The sequence below is a fragment of the Moschus berezovskii genome, chromosome 21 (assembly GCF_049115385.1).
Source record: "Moschus berezovskii isolate FMDL1 chromosome 21, NW_MosBer_1.0, whole genome shotgun sequence".
NCBI lineage: Eukaryota > Metazoa > Chordata > Mammalia > Artiodactyla > Moschidae > Moschus > Moschus berezovskii.
The window spans coordinates 39,682,854-39,702,507 of NC_142480.1; the positions used below are offsets into that span (position 1 = coordinate 39,682,854).

General features: G+C 44.2%; 1 protein-coding gene across 1 annotated transcript in view; it reads right to left on the minus strand.

Moving 5' to 3' along the window:
- ADAMTS7 (ADAM metallopeptidase with thrombospondin type 1 motif 7) overlaps positions 1-19,654 on the minus strand; it is a 60,984-nt gene that overhangs the window by 15,936 nt on the left and 25,394 nt on the right. Inside the window, exon 9 of the mRNA XM_055418001.2 lies at positions 693-837. Coding sequence (XP_055273976.2) covers positions 693-837 — 145 coding nt within the window. The remainder of the gene's footprint in view (positions 1-692; positions 838-19,654) is intronic.

Below are 19,654 nucleotides of genomic sequence, written 5' to 3' on the forward strand. Positions count from 1 at the left end.
CTCCTTGGGGCTGGTACATGGTGGTGTCTGTAGATGGAAGCCCCAGAGGTCCCTTCTTGTCCTTCCGCAGACCATGTGGTGTGGGGGGCCTTGGGCTGGGGCCCAAGGCTTGGATTTGTGGCTCAGCGCAGTCCCCAGCCTCCATCTGGAGACACCCTGGTTAGAAGCTGCAGGGTCTCTGACATGCCCGTGGCCGCCACTTTGGGCGATCTTCCCCAGGACCTGACAGTAGAGGTTTTATTTTGCCTCTTACGATCCAGCTCCAATAGGTGAGTATTAGTCGCTCAGTCGTGTCTGACTCTTTGCAACCCCATGGACAATAGCCCACCAGGCTCCTCTATCCCTGGAATTCTCCAGGCAAGAATACTGGAGTGGGTTGCCATTCCCTTCTCCAGGGGATCTTCCCTACCCAGGGGTCAAACCTGGGTCTCCTGCATTGTAGGCAGATTCTTTACCAATTGGTGCCACAAGAAAATCCCAGTAGGTAAGGGGCTTGCCCGAAGTCCCACCATTGGTGAATGACCCACCTGGAATCCACACCTGGGTCTAGGGCTTCCCAACCTGAGGCCTCTCCCACAGGCCACTTTATGTCTCACGGGCATTATGTGTGGACCGAGCCTGGCCGGGAGGGTTCTACAGGCTGCTGAGGGCTGCCCCTCACCCCCACGTCCACACATGCCCCACACACTCACGTCCATGTCATCGCAGAAGGCAGAGTAGGCCCCATACTGGAGGCGGCACTGGTGACCCACATCGTAGAGGACGCCAGGTGGGATGGAAGGGAAGTCGATGACATCCTTGGTGGGAGGGTCATCCAGGCATAGGCCCCACCCACGGCTGCAGAGATGGGACAAAAGTGTGGGTTAAGGGGCTGCCTGTCCCCTGGGGCTCTAAAGGGGGCAGCCTGAGAGACCCATCAAGGAGGCCTCACCAGTCCAGGAGGGCAGGAGAGGCAGGAAGGGGCTTAAAGCTTTAAAATGAATAGGAAAACTCCAGCCTCCTTACTCACCCAGCCTGTTTTTTGACATAACCTAGCATGAAAGGCTCCCAGTCTTCCCCATCTATCTCAAGGGCACTCCAGCTGTTTAAATAACTCATCCCACCCCCCAGGGCTATGCCTCTCCACAAACCATCCCTTCTACTCCCAACAGTCTCCCCACTCCTCCACCATGGGGCCTCCCCGCCCAAGATCCAGCCCAGAGGCTCTAAAGTCTTCTGGACCACTAAGCCCACATGTGACCCTGCTCAGAGTGCCTGTAGCCTCCCCCGCTCAGTCCAGGATCTGGAGAGCATCACGTCACAGCTGATATGACAGCCCTCCACCCCAGGCTGGGACCAAGGGGATCTGTGTGAGGACCAAGGCCTGCAGGCTGCCCCTACCTGGCTGCCCACCTGGGAGACAGCCCAGGGGCAGCCCTGCCTGCCAGCCGCTGTCACTCCCTTATTTTCTCCTGCCCCCTCCTGGTAGCCACAGGAGGAAAGTGGGATCTGTGGGACTTGGGGTCCCAGGCTAAACAGCTTGGGGGAGGCAGAAAGCCCCTAGTCTTCCAGCCTGGGAAGCTGGAGGGTGGCTGGTGCCGGGTCAGGGAGCCAGGATGAGCAGAGGGTCCTGGTTAGGGCGGGGGGGAAGAAGGGCAGAGCTGATGGATGCTGGTGTCTGGCCAGGTGGGAAGGAGGAGACACAACGGGCCACGGAGGGGCTGTAGAACATGGAGGGGTCAAGAAATAGGCCAACGTGCAGGCCCGAATGGGGAGAGGCTGGGGGGCAGTCAGTCCCTGGGATCCAGGAGTCCAGATTTCAGAGGAGCTGCATTCCCTGGCCAGGGAGGGTGGTCCGTGTGGTCTCCCAAGGCCCCTGGCTGGTGGCAGGGCCCGGGCTTCACCCAAAGCCTCAGTGACTAGACTCCTGCTGAGGACCCTGGAGGCCCCTCTACACCCAGAATCACCTGGACCCTCTGTGTTAGCTGGAAACAGACCCTCTAAGATGGGCATGGAGCATATGAGCAGGCGTGGGACCTAGTCTTCTGCCCTAGATGACTGCTGGCCAGGCTGGCTCTGGGTGCTGAGCAGGAACTCTCTCATCTGCTCCTCACAACCCCCAAGCAGAAAACTCTACTATCACCGTCTCCTTACACATCCAGGGTCCATGGCAGCGCGTCATGTACCCTGGGTCATACAGAGGGGACAGCAATGGTCAGGATGTGATGCTGGCCAGGCTGCCAGCGCCCGTGTGTCCACTTGTTGGGCTGCCCTAAGTGGAAAGCTCCTCCCATCCGATAATGAACCTGCCTCAAACACTTCATCTCAAATAGAAGTTCTAAACCACGGCAGCTGAGGTCTGGCAGGGAACAAGGAGGCTTCTATTGCTAGCCTCATCCTGGGGCTCCCTGGACCCACAACCTGGGGCTGAACATCAGCTGAGGGGTGTAGGGGTAGGTGTGTGTGTGTGTGTGTATGTGTGTCTGTGTGCGTCTGTGTAGGGTCAACCTGGCCCTGGGGCTCCTTTTTGTCTGGTAGGACACAATTTAAGATGTGACTGGGGTGTTCATCCACTCCGCTGATTCAGACCCAGCCAGGGGGCTCCTCTGGTTGGGGTCCAACATGCCTCAGCCCCACACTAGCAGGTCCTAGGGCACATCCAACCCTTCAGTTTTCCAGCCAGGACCCAGTGCTGATGTGCCGGGTATCAAGCTCCTGTGAGCCTGCTGCTGGAAAGCCAGGCAGCAACAGCCTCTCAGGGCCATCTTATATATGTATGAGGCTGGGGGGTTCTGGTAGGGGGGGTTGTCTTTGTAGGACCCACCACCAGAATCAGAGCCACATTCTGGCCCAGATGCTGACCAGGGAGTCAGAAACCCAAGTTTTACTGCCAGTTTCATATGCTGTGTGGCCTTGGGCCATCCCGCACCCTCTCTGAGCCTTCACAGCCTCATCTACAAGAGGCTGAGGCAGCCTATGTGATCCCAAGCAACAGAGGTATAAATAGCAGCATCTACTTGGGAAAAGTTACACGGGCGGGTGGCCGGCAGCTGGCCCTTCCTTCCTCTGGTTGGCTCACCGCCAGGCTCCCCAGGCTGCTGATACACGTCAGCCCTTCCCCTCTAATTATAGCAGGGCCGGGCAGCCCCACATGGGGTCAGAGCAGACAGTGAATGGCTCCAATTGGAAGTGCCACTCCAACCTCAAGGACTGCAAGGAGATACCCATCACCTGGGAGAGACCTGTGTGCCCCTACCCCTCCCCACTGCTGGGGGCTGGTCATGGTGTCGCCAGATGTTGGGGACAAGGGCCTGATACTTGATCAGGCCTGCCTCTCTCCCTGCAGAAATCCCGGCTACAAAGACATGAGCGAGCAGGGCCTTCCCTCCCTGGCCCCAGGTCCAAGTAGTAGCTCATGAAAAGAGAGGTCCCTTATGAAACAGCGGCTAAGCTAAGCTAAGTCACTTCAGTCGTGTCCGACTCTGTGTGACCCCACAGACGTAAGCCCACCAGGCTCCCCTGTCCCTGGGATTCTCCAGGCAAGAACACTGGAGTGGGTTGCCATTTCCTTCTCCAATGTGTGAAAGTGAAAAGTGAAAGTGAAGTTGCTCAGTCGTGTCCGAACCCTAGCGACCCCATGGGCTACAACCTACCAGGCTCCTCCATCCATGGGATTTTCTAGGCAATAGTACTGGAGTGGCTTGCCATTGCCTTCTCTACAGAGTCCCTTAAATCAACACTCAGCCCAGAAAGGCTCTTCGGGTTCTTCAGGTTGACCTCTTGGACTGGCCACCGAACACAGTCTCGTTGAAACTTTCCTCTAGTCTGACTACCACCTCCTGAAGACTCTCCATCCCACCCACGATCCCCCACTGCCAGCCCTGGACCACGCCACGCACCCACCTAGAGCATCCTTCTTCCTTAGGATGCTCCCTTAGTCCTTAGACAGCAGCTCTGGGGATCCTTCTCAGAGATGATAGCTCTGCCTCTCTTCAGATTCCCACAGAACCCCATAGGGCTAATAATCCAGAATTGTCACATGCCTGCCCTCCTCAGGTGGTGAGGGGCTTGAGGACAGGGACACTGACTCCTCTACCACTTTCCCTTCAGCACAGTTTGAGACCAAGTGGGATTCGCTAACTTCTGGGTCTGTGCAGCCTGACGAACATCTATTTGCAGGAAGCAAAGGAGTGTCGTGTCCAGTGGGGAATGGGGGTTAGTCTGAGTGCCTCTGAGGTGCCCTCAAATCCCAACACCGCCAGACCCCGCTTGGTGCCTTCCTTCAGTGAATCTTGCCCTTCTGGCCCTCATCCTGTCTTGGTGGGGCCTGTCCTGTCTTCCGTCCACCTCCAGCAAGAAGACTAAGGGTGGAAGGGCTGGGGGACAGGTTGGTACGACACCCTCCGTTCCAGCAGCCCCTTCTGCTGGCCCTCCAGGATGGAGAGCAGAGAGTGTGGCCACCCTTGGGGAGAGGAACTTGCCCTCCCTCCCAGCTCCCTTCATTGGCCACATGTCCGTCTCTCTCTCTGCCAGCATTCTGTTCAGCTCTTCTTGGTGCCAAGGTCCTGGGAGGCCCTGGCTGGCTCAGGCTCTGTCCTTCTCCTCCCACCCTCGCCCCAGGCCCCAAGGCGAGTCCCTCACGCATTCCAGCAGCCAAATGAAGACAGAGATGCATGTGTCTGTCTGTCCTGAAGCCAGCGTGCTGGGCAGCACCATGGGCGGGGGCGGCTGGAAAAAGCCCTCAGGGTGCTGCAGGGGCGGCTGCTCTTCGGATTTCCCAGCCCTTCTCTCATTTTCAGCCCCCACGTGGGGAGGTGACGGACCCTTGGGATCATTTTCTACCAGGCTCTCCCTGCCGGGCCACTTCCCGCTTCAGCTCCTTATCACATCGCTTGGTAGCAGCGATAACAGTCACCAGGCACTGAATGCAAACCATGCGGCCAGCGCTCTGCTACACACGTCACATGCCTCCTCATTTAATCCTCAGAGCAACCCGGGACACAGGCCCAACATTATCCCCAGTCTTTGAGGCTTAAGGGTTAGTATAACTTGTCTGCCAACACGGGTAGATGCCTGGGCCAGAGTCCAGGGTCTTAAACATCAAAGTCAACTCTTCCCTGCTTCTAGTCCCCCTCTCCACCCAATAATCCCTCTTCTCTCAGAGGCCAGGGTCCTTGCTGTCACATCCACAATGAACCCGGTCATGTCCCTGCTTAAACCCTGTGAATGGACTTCTAGAAAACACGGCCCATTGAGCAGTTACAGAGTTATTTCCACTCCCTTCCAGAACCCCACTAAGATGACAGGAAAGGCACAAACAAGGCATAAGTCCATAAGGACAAGGGGCAAGGGAGAGGTGATGATGGCAGATGAAAAATGTCAGCAAAATTCTAGAAGCTGGAAAGCAGATGATCGAGTAGCAGCTGACTTACTACAGCACCGAACGCTGAGAGCCAGTCATGCAGAGAGAAACCACCCAGAAGGGGGACACTGGAAATGCTCAGGAAACCTGAGGGACCCCTGGAGACCTGGGTGCCAGGAAAACTGAGGACAAGAGCCTGACTCAAAGTCTGTAAGACTTCATGAGACCCAAGATCCCCTTCCCAACCCTCTAGAGCAGGACCATGGCCACCTCCCTGCCTGGCAGAGGACTGGGGTCACTCTCTGGAGAGGGTGATCTGACCACTCTCAGGAGATCTGGCCCAGGAACACCAGGCACGGTGGAAGACCAGAGGCAGGGGGGCCCACAGAGAAAAGAACAAGCGAAAGTCTGCACAAGGAAAGCTGAGATAACCACCAAGTTCCTCCTCCATCTGGGTGCCAGAATGCTGTGGTCAGACTTACACCTTCCAGAAAAAGACTAAAGAATGCCTCTCTGGAGTGAAATCACTCAGAAAAATGACCCTAGATAGTGACATCTGAAGATGCCCCAAAGAAACCGCTCCACCCCAACCAGTCCCTCAGCGGTGACTTGAAACACTGTTGCCTAGTCCACAGACCTCCCAACTGGCAGCCCAGTGCCTGCTTCCATGGAGGGAATACAGCCATGCCATCTCAAGAAAATCCTTCACATGAAAGGTAGGTTCTAAAAAATAACTCAAAGAAAAGAAAGATATTTCAGGGAGTAAAAGAAAAAACAAAATAAATAATAACTTCAACAAGGTAAGATACTATACCCATGAAACTAGAACAGGATAATAAAAAGGAATATTTAGCAAATAAGAAATTTCAGGAAGTTAAAAGTACAATAGGAAAAAAAAATTTAATGTAATAGAACGTTTGTAAGGCAAAGATAAGGATGTCTTTCAGAAAACAGAATGAGTCAGAAAAAAGTTTAAAAGTGTAAAAAAAAGAAAGGGAGAGAACAGCTGAATATTAAGGGTTCCAGAAGGAGAAAATGAGAGATGATTATCAAATAAATAAGAATATTTCCAAGAACTGAAGGACTTGAGTTTTTAGATCAAAAGGGCCTAGCAAATGCCCCCCACCACCACCCCAAGGTAGATCAAGGCACATAATTGCAAAAGTTCGGATCACCAAGAGAAAAAGAGAGAGACACACACCAAGAGAAAAAAAGAGAGAGTATTCTCTATATTAAGAGAGAGATAAAGAAAATCCTAAAAGCTTCCAGACTTTTTTAAAAGGTCACATACAAAGGTTTGGGAATCAGACTGGTATGAGACTTGTCAACAGCAGTGTTGGAAGCTAAAAAATAAAGGAAAAAAACACCTTTGAAATTCTGAGGGAGAAAGACTTTTAACTTGGAAGTTGCTATCAAAAGATCAATCAGGTATAAGGGAAGAATAAAGAAAAGCAAACATTTTAAGACAAGCAAATCCATACATCTCTTCTCAGAAGGCTACTTGAGCATATGCTCCACAAAAACAAAGACGTAAACCCCTCTAAAAAAGGTAGCATGAGACCCAGAAAACAGGAAGATCCTGCATGATAATTTTAAGAGAGAAGTAGAAATCATCCAGGTTAGACGAAAGCAGGAGGATAGAGGGATGTCGAGGGGTATGTCCAGGAAAGAAGAAAACTGTGAGAGGACACGGAAGGGACTGCTTTTGGCAAAACTGGATTAAAAGACACTGCAGAATTGTTGCAGGATATGGAAGACTTAGAGAAGCAAAGAAAACTAGGCAAATAAAGTGGTTCTTAAAAAGAAAACCATTTTGTTACAATGCTTAGTGTGGCATTATCTATACAACAACAATAAAGAAAACAGTAAACATGGATTTAATCAAGATACACTATTATGATATTGGGATGTGGTGGCAGGGGTCAGGGAGAAAATGCGGGCAGGAAGTGACATAAAGGGGCTAAATTCCAGCCTTCCATTGTACAAGTCATCAGATGATATCTAAATGGAAAAATCAAGAAACAGCACTCTAGGAAGACTTTCTGGAAATATGAAAGTAAATAAGGTAAGAAAAGCTAAAACGAATGAAAAGTTGAAAGTTGCTGCCCAAAGAACATAGGATGGGGAAGTGTGTAGTGGGTGATTTAAAGCTCTCCTATTGCCATCTTGAACTCAGTATTTTTGAACTTGTGTTTTGTTAAGGAGGTTCTAATGGGATGCTTTTGAACTGTGGTGTTGGAGAAGACTCTTGAGAGTCCCTTATACTGCAAGGAGATCCAACCAGTCCATTCTAAAGGAGATCAATCCTGGATGTTCATTGGAGGGACTGATGCTAAAGCTGAAACTCCAATACTTTGGCCACCTCATGCGACGAGTTGACTCACTGGAAAAGACTCTGATGCTGGGAAAGGTTGGGGGCGGGAGGAGAAGGGGACGACGGAGAATGAGATGGCTGGATGGCATCACCGACTCTGTGGACATGAGTTTGAGTGTACTCCGGGAGTTGGTGATGGACAGGGAGGCCTGGCGTGCTGTGATTCATGGGGTTGCGGAGAGTCGGAGACGACTGAGCGACTGAACTGAACTGAACTGAACTGAATGGGACAAGAGGCATTTGCGTGAGTAGATATGTGATATCTGTGTCCACTGTTCCTTGCCACCTCATGAGCAGAGTCCCAGTGGATCCACAATGCAGAGAATTCATTGAGACCCTAAGAAAATGCAAGATAAGTGTATTATGTCTAAAACAGCCCCAGAGGCCACACTTGGCACTTGAACCAGAACTTGCTTCTAATGCAGAAAGAAGGTATGATGTCTTAGGAAACACAAATGACCAAGGAACTCCATCATCTTTGCTATTTGTGTTGCTTCCTTGTATCATCCAACTACTGCACTGAAAATGATGGGCTAGAAGGGAATGTAAAGATGGATCCATTTCCTCTCAGTTCTTCCTCAAACATCAGTAAGCCAAGGCAGAGAGTGCTGGGAAATGTGCACATATTACAAAGTGAAACAAAACCAGTCAAATTAGTCTTGTACACTATGTCAAGAGTTCTGATAAATATGAGGTATGAAATACGAATTGTGTCATTTTGGTGACTCCACATATTAGTTTGATGTGCCTGTATCTGCATTTAAAAACTGGCACTGCATAAAGGAAAGATGCAGAGGAACTAAAAAGCCTCTTGATGAAAGTGAAAGAGGAGAGTGAAAAGTTTGGCTTGAAGCTCAACATTCAGAAAACGAAGATCATGGCATCTGGTCCCATCACTTCATGGGAAATAGATGGGGAAACAATGGAAACACTGTCAGACTTTATTTTTGGAGGCTCCAAAATCACTGCAGATGCTGACTGCAGCCATGAAATTAAAAGACGCTTACTCCTTGGAAGGAAAGTTATGACCAAACTAGACAGCATATTAAAAAGCAGAGACATTACTTTGCCAACAAAGGTCCGTCTAGTCAAGGCTATGGTTTTTCCCGTGGTCATGTATGGATGTGAGAGTTGGACTGTGAAGAAAGCTGATCGCCGAAGAATTGATGCTTTTGAACTGTGGTGTTGGAGAAGACTCTTGAGAGTCCCTTGGACTGCAAGGAGGTCCAACCAGTCCATTCTAAAGGAGATCAATCCTGGGTGTTCATTGGAAGGACTGATGCTAAAGCTGAAACTCCAGGTCTTTGGCCACCTCATGCGACGAGCTGACTCACTGGAAAAGACTCTGATGCTGGGAGGGATTGGGGGCGGGAGGAGACGGGTACAACAGAGAATGAGATGGCTGGATGGCATCACCGACTCTGTGGACATGAGTTTGAGTGAACTCCGGGAGTTGGTGATGGACAGGGAGGCCTGGCGTGCTGTGATTCATGGGTCGCAAGGAGTCAGACACGACTGAGCAACTGAACTGAACTGAACTGAAAGGAAAGATAAGTGGTAAAACTTAGGCTAATCATTTAGAAATAGAGACTTAAAAAAAAATAGAAAAGAAAAACAATAGAAAAGATCAACAAAACAAAGAGCTGGTTCTTTGAAAAGACAAACAAAATTGATAAACCTTTAGCCAGACTCATTAAGAAAAAAAAGAGAGAGGGCCAAAATCAGAAATGAAAAAGAAGTTACAAGTGATACCAGAGAAATACAAAGGATCATAAGAAACTACTACAAACAACGATATGCCAATAAAATGAAAAATCTAGAAGAAACAGACAAACTCCTATAAATATATAATCTCCTAGGACTGAACCAGGAAGAAACAGAAAACATGAACAGACAAATTACCAGTAATGAAATTGAATCAGTAATTAAAAACAAAAAACTCCCAACAAACAAAAGTCCAGGACCAGATGGCTTCACAGGAGAATTCCACAAATATTTAAAGAAGAGTTAACACCTTTTCTTCTCAAACTATTCCAAAAAATTTTAGAGAAAGAACACTTCTGAACTCATTCCACAAGGCATCACCCTAACATCAAAACCAGACAAAGACATCAAAAAGAAAAGAAAATTACAAACCAACACCACTGATGAACATAAAAGTAAAAATTCTCAACAAAATATTATCAATCAGAACCTAACAATACATTAAAAGGATCATACACTCTGATCAAGTGATTTTTATCTCGGAAATGAAAGGATGATTCAATGTCTGCAAATCAATCAAGGTGATACACCATATTAAGAAACTGAAGAATAAAAGCCATATGATCACCTCTATAGATGCAAAAATCCTTTTGACAAAATTCAAACATTTATGATAAAAAACCCTCCAAAAAGTGGGAATAGAGAGAATATCAGTCCAGTTGCTCAGTCGTGTCCAACTCTTTGTGACCCCATGGGCTGCAGCATGCCAGGCCTCTCTATCACCAATGCCAAGAACTTGCTGTAACTCATGTCCATCGAGTTGGCGATACAACTCAACATAATGAAGACCATAAACAACAAACCCATCGCTAACATCATACTCAATGGTGAAAAGCTGAATGTATTTTCTCTAAGATCAGGAACAAGACAAGGATGCCCAATCTCCACATTTATTCAGCATAGTACTGAAAGTCCCAGCCACAGCAATCAGACAAGAAAAAGGATTAAAAGGAATTCAAATTGAAACAAAGAAAACAGGCACTGTTTGCAGATGACAAGACACAGAAAATCCTTAAGATGCCACCAAAAAAACTACTAGAGTTCATCGATGAATTTGGTAAAGCTGCAAGATACAAAATTAATATAAAGAAATCCATTGCATTTCTATACAGTAACAATAAATTATCACACAAAAAATAAGGAAAGCAATTTACCATCACATGAAAAAGGATAAAATATCTAGGAATAAACCTACTTAAGGAGGTAAAAAACTTGTACCCAGAAAATAAGACACTGATGAAATAAATTGAAGGTGACACAAACAGATGGAGAGATACATCATGTTCATAGGTTAGAATCAGTATTGTTAAAATGATCATACTATCCAAGGCAATCTACAGATTCAATGCAATCTGTCAAAATACCAATGGCATTTATCACAGAACTAGAATAATTTTAGAATTTGTATGGAAACACAAAAGACCTCAAAAAGACAAAATAATCTTGAGAAAGAACACAGCTAGAGATATCACACTCATCAACTGCCGACCATACTACAAAACTACAGTAATCAAAACAGTATGGTACTGGGATAGGAATTAAGATAGAGCAGAAGGACGTGGAACTTAGCTCCTGCCCTAAATACATCAAAAATATATCTACATATGAAATAATTCTCACAGAATACCTAATGAACACTAGCTGTGCTGTGCTAAGTTGCTTCAGTCATGTCCGACTCTTTGCAACCCTATGGACCATAGCCCTCCAGGCTCCTCTGTCCTCGGGATTCTCCAGGCAAGAATACTGGAGTGGGTTGCCATGCCCTTCTCCAGGGTATCTTCCTGACCCAGCGATTGAACCCAGCTCTCTTATGTCTTCTGCATTGGCAGGCAGGTTCTATACCACTAGTGACACCAGGGAAGCCCCACCAAACACTAGAAGAAGACCTCAAACACCTGAAGGGACAGGAAAGATCTCCACATAACTGGGTAAGATGATGGGGGGAGGAGGAGAAAAGGAAGTAGGATGCAACCTGCACCCCTGGGAGGGAACAGTAAAAGAGGACAGAGTCCCACACCCTGGGAAGCCCCCTCACCTTCAGGAAGATCAATGGGGATCAACAAGAAAGGGAGCTACGCAGGCTCAGAGAACAGTATAACAACTGGTTTGTGGCAGGCAGAACAGAGAGACCTACATAGACAATGCCAGCAGTCTGCATGCTCCAGCCTGAGACAAGCATGCTATGGTATGGGCAGGTGCTGCTGCTGAAACTTGGGGTTTAGAGGACAGATCTGGAAAAAGGACTGGTGTTGGCTGTGTGGAAGTAGCCTGAAGTGGCTGGAACGTGGTACAGATACAACTAGGCTGTCTGCAGAAAAAGCCTGGGCCCACCATAGAAGCAATGTGCCACAGTTAAGTGGCATGTGAAGGCAGGGGCAGGGCTGCCCTTGCAGCTTCTTTCTCGATGCCCCAGCTGCCACCTGGGTGGGCTCCAGCCTGGGTGAGTCCACATAACCCAAATACTGCCTTGGCTGGCTCCGACGCTCCAGTCACCACCTGGGCAGACTATCACACCCTAACCACCACCTCAGTGGGCTCCCACACACCAGGTGCCAGTGAGTCTCCCATGTGCAGAGGTGGGACTGAAATCACAGGCAAGCCCTAGGGACCACATAACTTATAAAGCAGGGCTGAAATCTCTCCCTGGCTGTGTGAACTACAGATTTACACCTCTGCTGCAAGCTTGGTAAATTCAGTACCTGCAGGACATTCAAGCAGACAGTGGGTGCTCCTGCGGCTGGGATGGTCTGGCCTTAGGAGTTGTGGGTTTTGTGGGCACATGCTGTGGGGCTGGGCTCGGCCGGAATCTGAGCTGCCTCCACAGCTCCCTCGGTGAGTCCATGTACATGATTACTGCAGTCCTGGGACCTGACTTCTTGGATCTGTGCTGGAGGCCTTGTGACAACAACACCTGAGAAACACCAGGGTTGACTGCTGGCATTCCCATGGTTGAGGCGGGGCCAAGGGCAGCGCCAGGAGTGGACCTTTGATCCCCCACAATGGGTGACGGAAGACAGCATGCTCACCAGTGGACAGTTCTGGCAGAGCAAACTCAGTGTCTCCTCTGCCAGTGGGAGTGCTCCAAACTCACCTACCTTGCACTGCAGCTCAGAAACACAACTCAGAAATGGATATGGGGGCTTCTACTCCAATAATTAGGGAGCAGTTGAACAGGGCAGTGACAAACACAGAGCAGAGGAAGCTCTGCTCAACACCCAATGCAGGCTCTGAAGACAACACCAGTCACACCTCCTATCAAGGGGATAATGGCCAGCATACCCTAAGGAAAGAGGTGGTAGGCATCCATACTAAAAACAGTCCTTGCACCAAAAATATTAAACCCACCCAGGCTACACAGCCTCCCACACAAAAACAGCCCTCTAAGACTACAACAGATTATGGTTTCTCTTAAACTCATATAGCAAGAGAAATACAGGTAAAATGAAGAAGTAGAGGGACCATTCCAAATTAAAAGATTAAGAGAATTCTCCTGAAAAAACAATGAAAGAGATTTCCTCAATCTAATAGACACTGAGTTTAAAAAGAAGATAATTATAATATTGAAGGAATTAAGAAGAATTAATGATAGAAATGCAAGTTACAGTAAAAAATGAATCAGAAATTATAAAAAGGAATCGAGAAAAAAAATAGGGAACTCATTTGCCAAGATGAAAGCTGAGCTAAAGGCAGTGAACAGCAGAATGAATAATGCAGAACAAAAAATATGTGATCTGGAAGATAAAATAATGTAAATCACCCAATCAGAACAGCAGACAGAAAGCCAAACGAAAAAAATGAAAGCAATATAATAAGAGTCTATGGGATAACACAGAGTGTGCCTATCTACACATAACAGGGCTCCCAGAAGGAGAAGAAAGAGCAAAGAGGACTGAAAATGTATTTGAAGAAATTATGGTCGAAAACTTTCCAAACCTGAAGGAGAAAGATATCCAGGTTCAGGAAGCACAGAGGGTTCCAAACAAAATGAATCCAAACAGACCTACACCAAGACATATTTCAGTTAAAACAGTAAAAGTTCAAGAGAGAATTCTAAAGGCATCAAGAGAAAAAGAGTTAAATTACAAAAGAAACCCCATGAGGATGTGAACTGATTTCTCTACAGAAATGCTGGAGGTCAGATGGCAATGGCAAGATATATTCAAAGTCCTGAAAGAGAAAAATCTGCAACCTAGGATACTCTACTCAGCAAATTATCATTTAGAATAGAAGGAAAGATAAAAATTTCTCAGACAAGCAAAAACTAAAAGAATATAGCAATACTAAATGTATAATAAAGGAAATATTGAAAGGTCTTCTCTAAATAGAAGACTCTGTAAGGAAAATCACGATTAGAAAGTAAATCACTTAAATAAGCCAGTAAATAGATCTAAAAAAAAATTAAAAAATTTCTGTGAAAGAGATGATAACACAATTAACAATAAAAGGATGAACATGAAGATGTAAAAGAGGACATCAAAATCCTAAAACGTCGGGGACAAGAGTAAGAAAATGTAGATTTTTTTTTTCTAGAGTCTGTTTGAGACTATATGACTACCAGTCTAAAGCAAGTAGATAGGGGAAGTGGTTAACATACTTGAAAAACAGGGTGACCACAAATCAAAAACATAGTCACAAAAAGCAAAAACCAAAAAGAAACACAATACTAAAGAAAATTATCAAACCACAAAAGGAAAAAAAACGGAAGAAAGAAAGGGTCAAAGAAGAAATATAAAATCAATGGGGAAATAAGGTTTAAAATGGAAATAAATACATATCTGTAAATAATTACCACAAATGTCAATAGGCTAAATGCTCCAATCAAAATACATAGAGTAGGAGACTGATTTAAAAATAAAAAACAAAAAAACAAGGGACTACAATATGCTCCATACAAGAGACTTCAGTTCAGTTCAGTCGCTCAGTCGTGTCCGACTCTCTGCGACCCCATGAATCACAGCACGCCAGGCCTCCCTGTCCATCACCAACTCCCGGAGTTCACCCAAACTCATGTCCACAGAGTCGGTGATGCCATCCAGCCATCTCATTTTCTGTCATCCCCTTCTCCTCCCGCCCCCAACCTTTCCCAGCATCAGAGTCTTTTCCAGTGAGTCAACTCGTCGCATGAGGTGGCCAAAGTATTGCAGTTTCAGCTTTAGCATCAGTCCTTCCAATGAACACCCAGGATTGATCTCCCTTAGAATGGACTGGTTGGATCTCCTTGCAGTACAAGGGACTCTCAAGAGTCTTCTCCAACACCACAGTTCAAAAGCATCGATTCTTCGGCGATCAGCTTTCTTCACAGTCCAACTCTCACATCCATACATGACCATGGGAAAAACCATAGCCTTGACTAGATGGACCTTGGTTGGCAAAGTAATGTCTCTGCTTTTTAATATACTATCAAAGTTGGTCATAACTTTTCTTCCAAGGAGTAAGCGTCTTTTAATTTCATGGCTGCAATCAGCATCTGCAGTGATTTTGGAGCCCAAAAAATAAAGTCTGACACGGTTTCCACTGTTTCCCCATCTATTTCCCATGAAGTGATGGGACCAGATGCCATGATCTTCGTTTTCTGAATTTGAGCTTCAAGCCAAACTTTTCACTCTCCTCTTTCACTTTTATCAAGAGGCTTTTGAATTCCTCTTCACTTTCTGCCATAAGGGTAGTGTCATCTGCATATCTGAGGTTATTGATATTTCTCCCAGCAATCTTGATTCCAGCTTGGGCTTCTTCCAGCCCAGCGTTCCTCATGATGTACTCTGCATATAAGTTAAATAAGCAAGGTGACAATATACAGCCTTGATGTACACCTTTTCCTATTTGGAACCAGTCTGTTGTTCCATGTCCAGTTCTGACTGTTGCTTCCTGACCTGCATACAGGTTTCTCAAGAGGCAGGTCAGGTGGTCTGGGATTCCCATCTCTTTCAGAATGTTCCACAGTTTATTGTGATCCACACAGTCAAAGGCTTTGGCATAGTCAATGAAGCAGAAATAGATGTTTTTCTGGAACTCTCTTGCTTTCTCCATGATCCAGCGGATGTTGGCAATTTGATCTCTGGTGCCTCTGCCTTTTCTAAAACCTACTTGAACATCTGGGGGTTCACGATTCACATATTGCTGAAGCCTGGTTTGGAGAATTTTGAGCATGACTTTGCTAGCGTGTGAGATGAGTGCAATTGTGCGGTAGTTTGAGCATTCTTTGGCATTGCCTTTCTTTGGGATTGGAATGAAGACTGACCTTTTCCAGTCCTGTGGCCACTGCTGAGTTTTCCAAATTTGCTGGCATATTGAGTGCAGCACTTTCACAGCATCATTAGGGCAAAGGAAACACAGACTGAAAGTGAGGGAATGGACAAAGATATTTCATGTAAAAAGAAATGACAAGAAACACAGGTCACAACACTCGTATCAGACAAAATAGACTTTGAAACAAAGGTTATAAACAAACAAGACATAGAAGCAATCTAAGGGAACACTGACAAATGAATGGATTAAGACCAGATGTGTGTGTATATATATGTATGTGTTATATAAACAAATAGACAAAATGAAATATTATTCCTCCAGAAAAAAGAGTGCAAGAATGCCATTTACAGCAACATGAATGAGCTAGAAATTATCACACTAAGTGAAGTAAGTCAGAGAAAGAAAAATATCATATAATATTATATGTGGAATATAAAAAAGTGATACAAATGAATTTATTTATAAAACAGACTCACAAACATAGAAAACAAACATATAGTTACCAAAGGAAAAGGTTTGGCAGGAAGGATAAATTAGGAATTTGGGAGTAACATACACGCACTACTATATATAAAATAGATAAACAACAAGGACCTACTGTATAGCACAAGAACCAATATTTGATAATAACATATAGGAAAAAATCTGAAAAAGAATATATACATTCATATATATGTGTGTGTGTGTGTGTGTGTGTGTGTGTGTATGTATAAAACTGAATCACTTTGCAGTACACTTGAAGCTAACACATTGTAAATCAACTATACATCAATTAAAAATAAATATTAGCAAAAACAAAGGTTATAAAGAAAGATACTACATAATGATAAAAGGATCAATATAAGGAGAGGATATAACATTTTTCAACATACATGTACCCAATATAGGAGCACCCAAATACACGAAACAAACACTAACAGACATAAAAGGAAACACTGATGGGAATACAAGAATAGTAAAAGACTTTAACAATGGTCACATCAGTGGACAGATCTTTGAGACAGAAATATCAATAAGGCAAGAGATACTAAATGACAAAACATAACAGTTAGACTTGATATTTTCAAGATATTACATCCAAAAAAGGGAAAATATACATTCTTTTCAAGGGCATATGGAACATTCTCTAGGACTGATCACATGCTAGGGCACAAAATAAACCTCAACAAATTTAAGAGTATAGAAATCATTTCAAGCATCTTTTCTGCCCACAGTGACACAGAAATCAGCCACAGAAAAAGAAATAAGAAAAAACCAATTACATGGAGAACAAACAACATGCTACTAAAAAGCCAGCAAGTCAACAATGAAATCAAAAGGAAATTTAAAACCTTGAGACAAATGACAATGAAAACACAACCATAATAAATCGATGAGATGCAGCAATAAAAAATTCTTAGAGGGAAGTTCAGTGATAAAGGCCTTTTTAAAGAAACAAGACAAATCTCAAACAACCTAACTCATCATCTAAAAGAATTAGAAAAAGAACAAACAAAACCTAAAGCCAGCAGAAGGAAGGAGCTAATAAAGGTCAGAGAGAAAATTAAAAAAATTTTTTAAAGTAGGGGAAAAAAATCAATGAAACCAACAGCTGGTTCTTTGAAAGGGTAAACAAAATTAACAAACCTCTGGCCATGCTCACCAAGAAGACAGAAGACATAAAAAAATAAGAAATGAAAGGGGAGAAATCACAATCAATACTGCAGAAGTATTAGCAATTATATGCCAACAAAGTCTACAACCTAGAAGAAATGGACAACTTTCTAGAAGAATACAGCCCACCAATGCTGAATCAAAAAGAAACAGAATAGACTGATCACTAGAAGTGAAATAGCACTTGTAATCTATAAAAACACAACAACTCCCTACAAACAAAAGCCCAGGACCAGATGGCTTTACAAGTGAATTCTACCAAACATACAAAGAAAAACTTATACCAATCCTTCTCAAACTCTTCCAAAAGACTGAAGAGGAAGGAAAACTCCCAAAGACATTCTATGAAGCCACCACCCAATACCAAAACCAAAGACAATACCAAAAAAGAAAATTACAGGTCAATATTTTTGATGAATATTAGATGCAAAAATTATCAAGAAAGTACTGGCAAACCAAAACCAACAACACATAAAAAACATCATGCACCATGGTCAAGTTGGACTCATCCCAGGGTCACAAGGATAGCTCAGCACATTAAAATCAATGTGACACACACATCAACAGAGGGCAAAAACCACATGATCACCATAATAGATGCAAAAAAAGCATTTTATAAAATTCAACATCCATTCATGATACAAGTCCTTACAAAAGTGGGTATAGAGGGAACATATCTCAACATAATGAAAGCTATTAATATTTATGACAAACCCACAGCCAATATAATACTCAACAGTGAAAAGCTGAAAGTCTTCCCATGAAAATCTGAAACAAGACAAGTATACCCACTCTTATCACTTCTATTCAATATAGTATTGGAAATCCAGCTGCAGAAATCAGGTAAGAAAAAGAAATAAAAGGTATTCAAATTCAGAGGGAAGAGGTAAAATTGTTATCATCTGCAGATGACATGATAGTATATTCAGAAAATCCACACAAAAACTATGAGAACTGATACATTTGGCAACGTAGCAGGATACAAAAGTAACATAAGGAAATTGTTTGCACTTCTTTACACTAACAATGAAACATCAGAAAAAGCATGTAAACAAAAATTTCTTTTAAAATCATATTTTAAAAAATCAATACTTAGGAATAAACCTCACCAAGAATGTGAAAGACTTAAATGCTGAAAACTAAAAAACATTAGTAAAGGAAATTGAAGATGATTCAAAGAAATGGAAAGATAGCCCAAGCTCTTGGATTGGAAGAATACCATTAAAATGGCCACTCTACTACCCAAAGCAATCTATAGATGTAATGTGATACTTATCAAATTACTCATGACATTCCTCACAGAACTAGAACAAAAAATTCTAAAATTTATATGGAACCATGAAAGTCTCAATTACCAAAGCAATTCTGAGTAAAAAGAACAAAGCTGGAGGTATAACCTTCCCAGGCTTTGGATAATACTATGAAGCTACAGTAATCAAAACAGCATGGTATTGGCACAATAGCATATGGATCAACAGAACAGAATAGAGAGCCCAGAAACAAAGCTGCACACCCATGGCCAACTAACCTTTTTCAAAGGAGGCAAGAATATACAATGGAGGAAAGACAGTCCCTTCAGCAAGTGCTGATGGGAAAGTTGGACAGCCACACACAAATCAATGAAGTTAGAACACATGCTCTTAGCACACACAAAAATAAACTCAAAATAGCTTAAAGACTGAAATATAAGAGATGACATCATTAAACTCCTAGAAGAGAACACAGGCAAAACCATACTAATGTCTTCTTATGTCAGTCTCCAAAGCAACAGAAACAAAAGCAAAATTAAACAAATGAATGAAATAATGCCATTTGAGGCAACACAGATATACCTACAGATTATTACACTAAGCAATTCACAAAGAGAAAGATAAATGCCATATGATATCACTTGTATGTGGAATCTAAAATACAACACGAATGAACATATCTACAGAAACAGACTCACAGACATAGATAACAGATTTATGGTTGAAGGGGAGGGGACATGGGGGAGGAAAGACGGGGAGTTTGAGACAGGCAGATAGAAAGTATCATACACAGGGTGGATAAACAACAAGGTCCCAGTGCATAGGCCATGGAACTATATTCAATACCCTATGATAAACCATAATGGAAGAGAATATGAAAAGTAATATATATATATATAGGTATATCTGAATCACTGCTATACATCAGAAATTAAACACATAAATCAATTATACTTTAATAAAGTTAAAAAAAAAAAAACAGTATGATACTGGCACAAAAACAGACATACAGATCAACAGAACAGA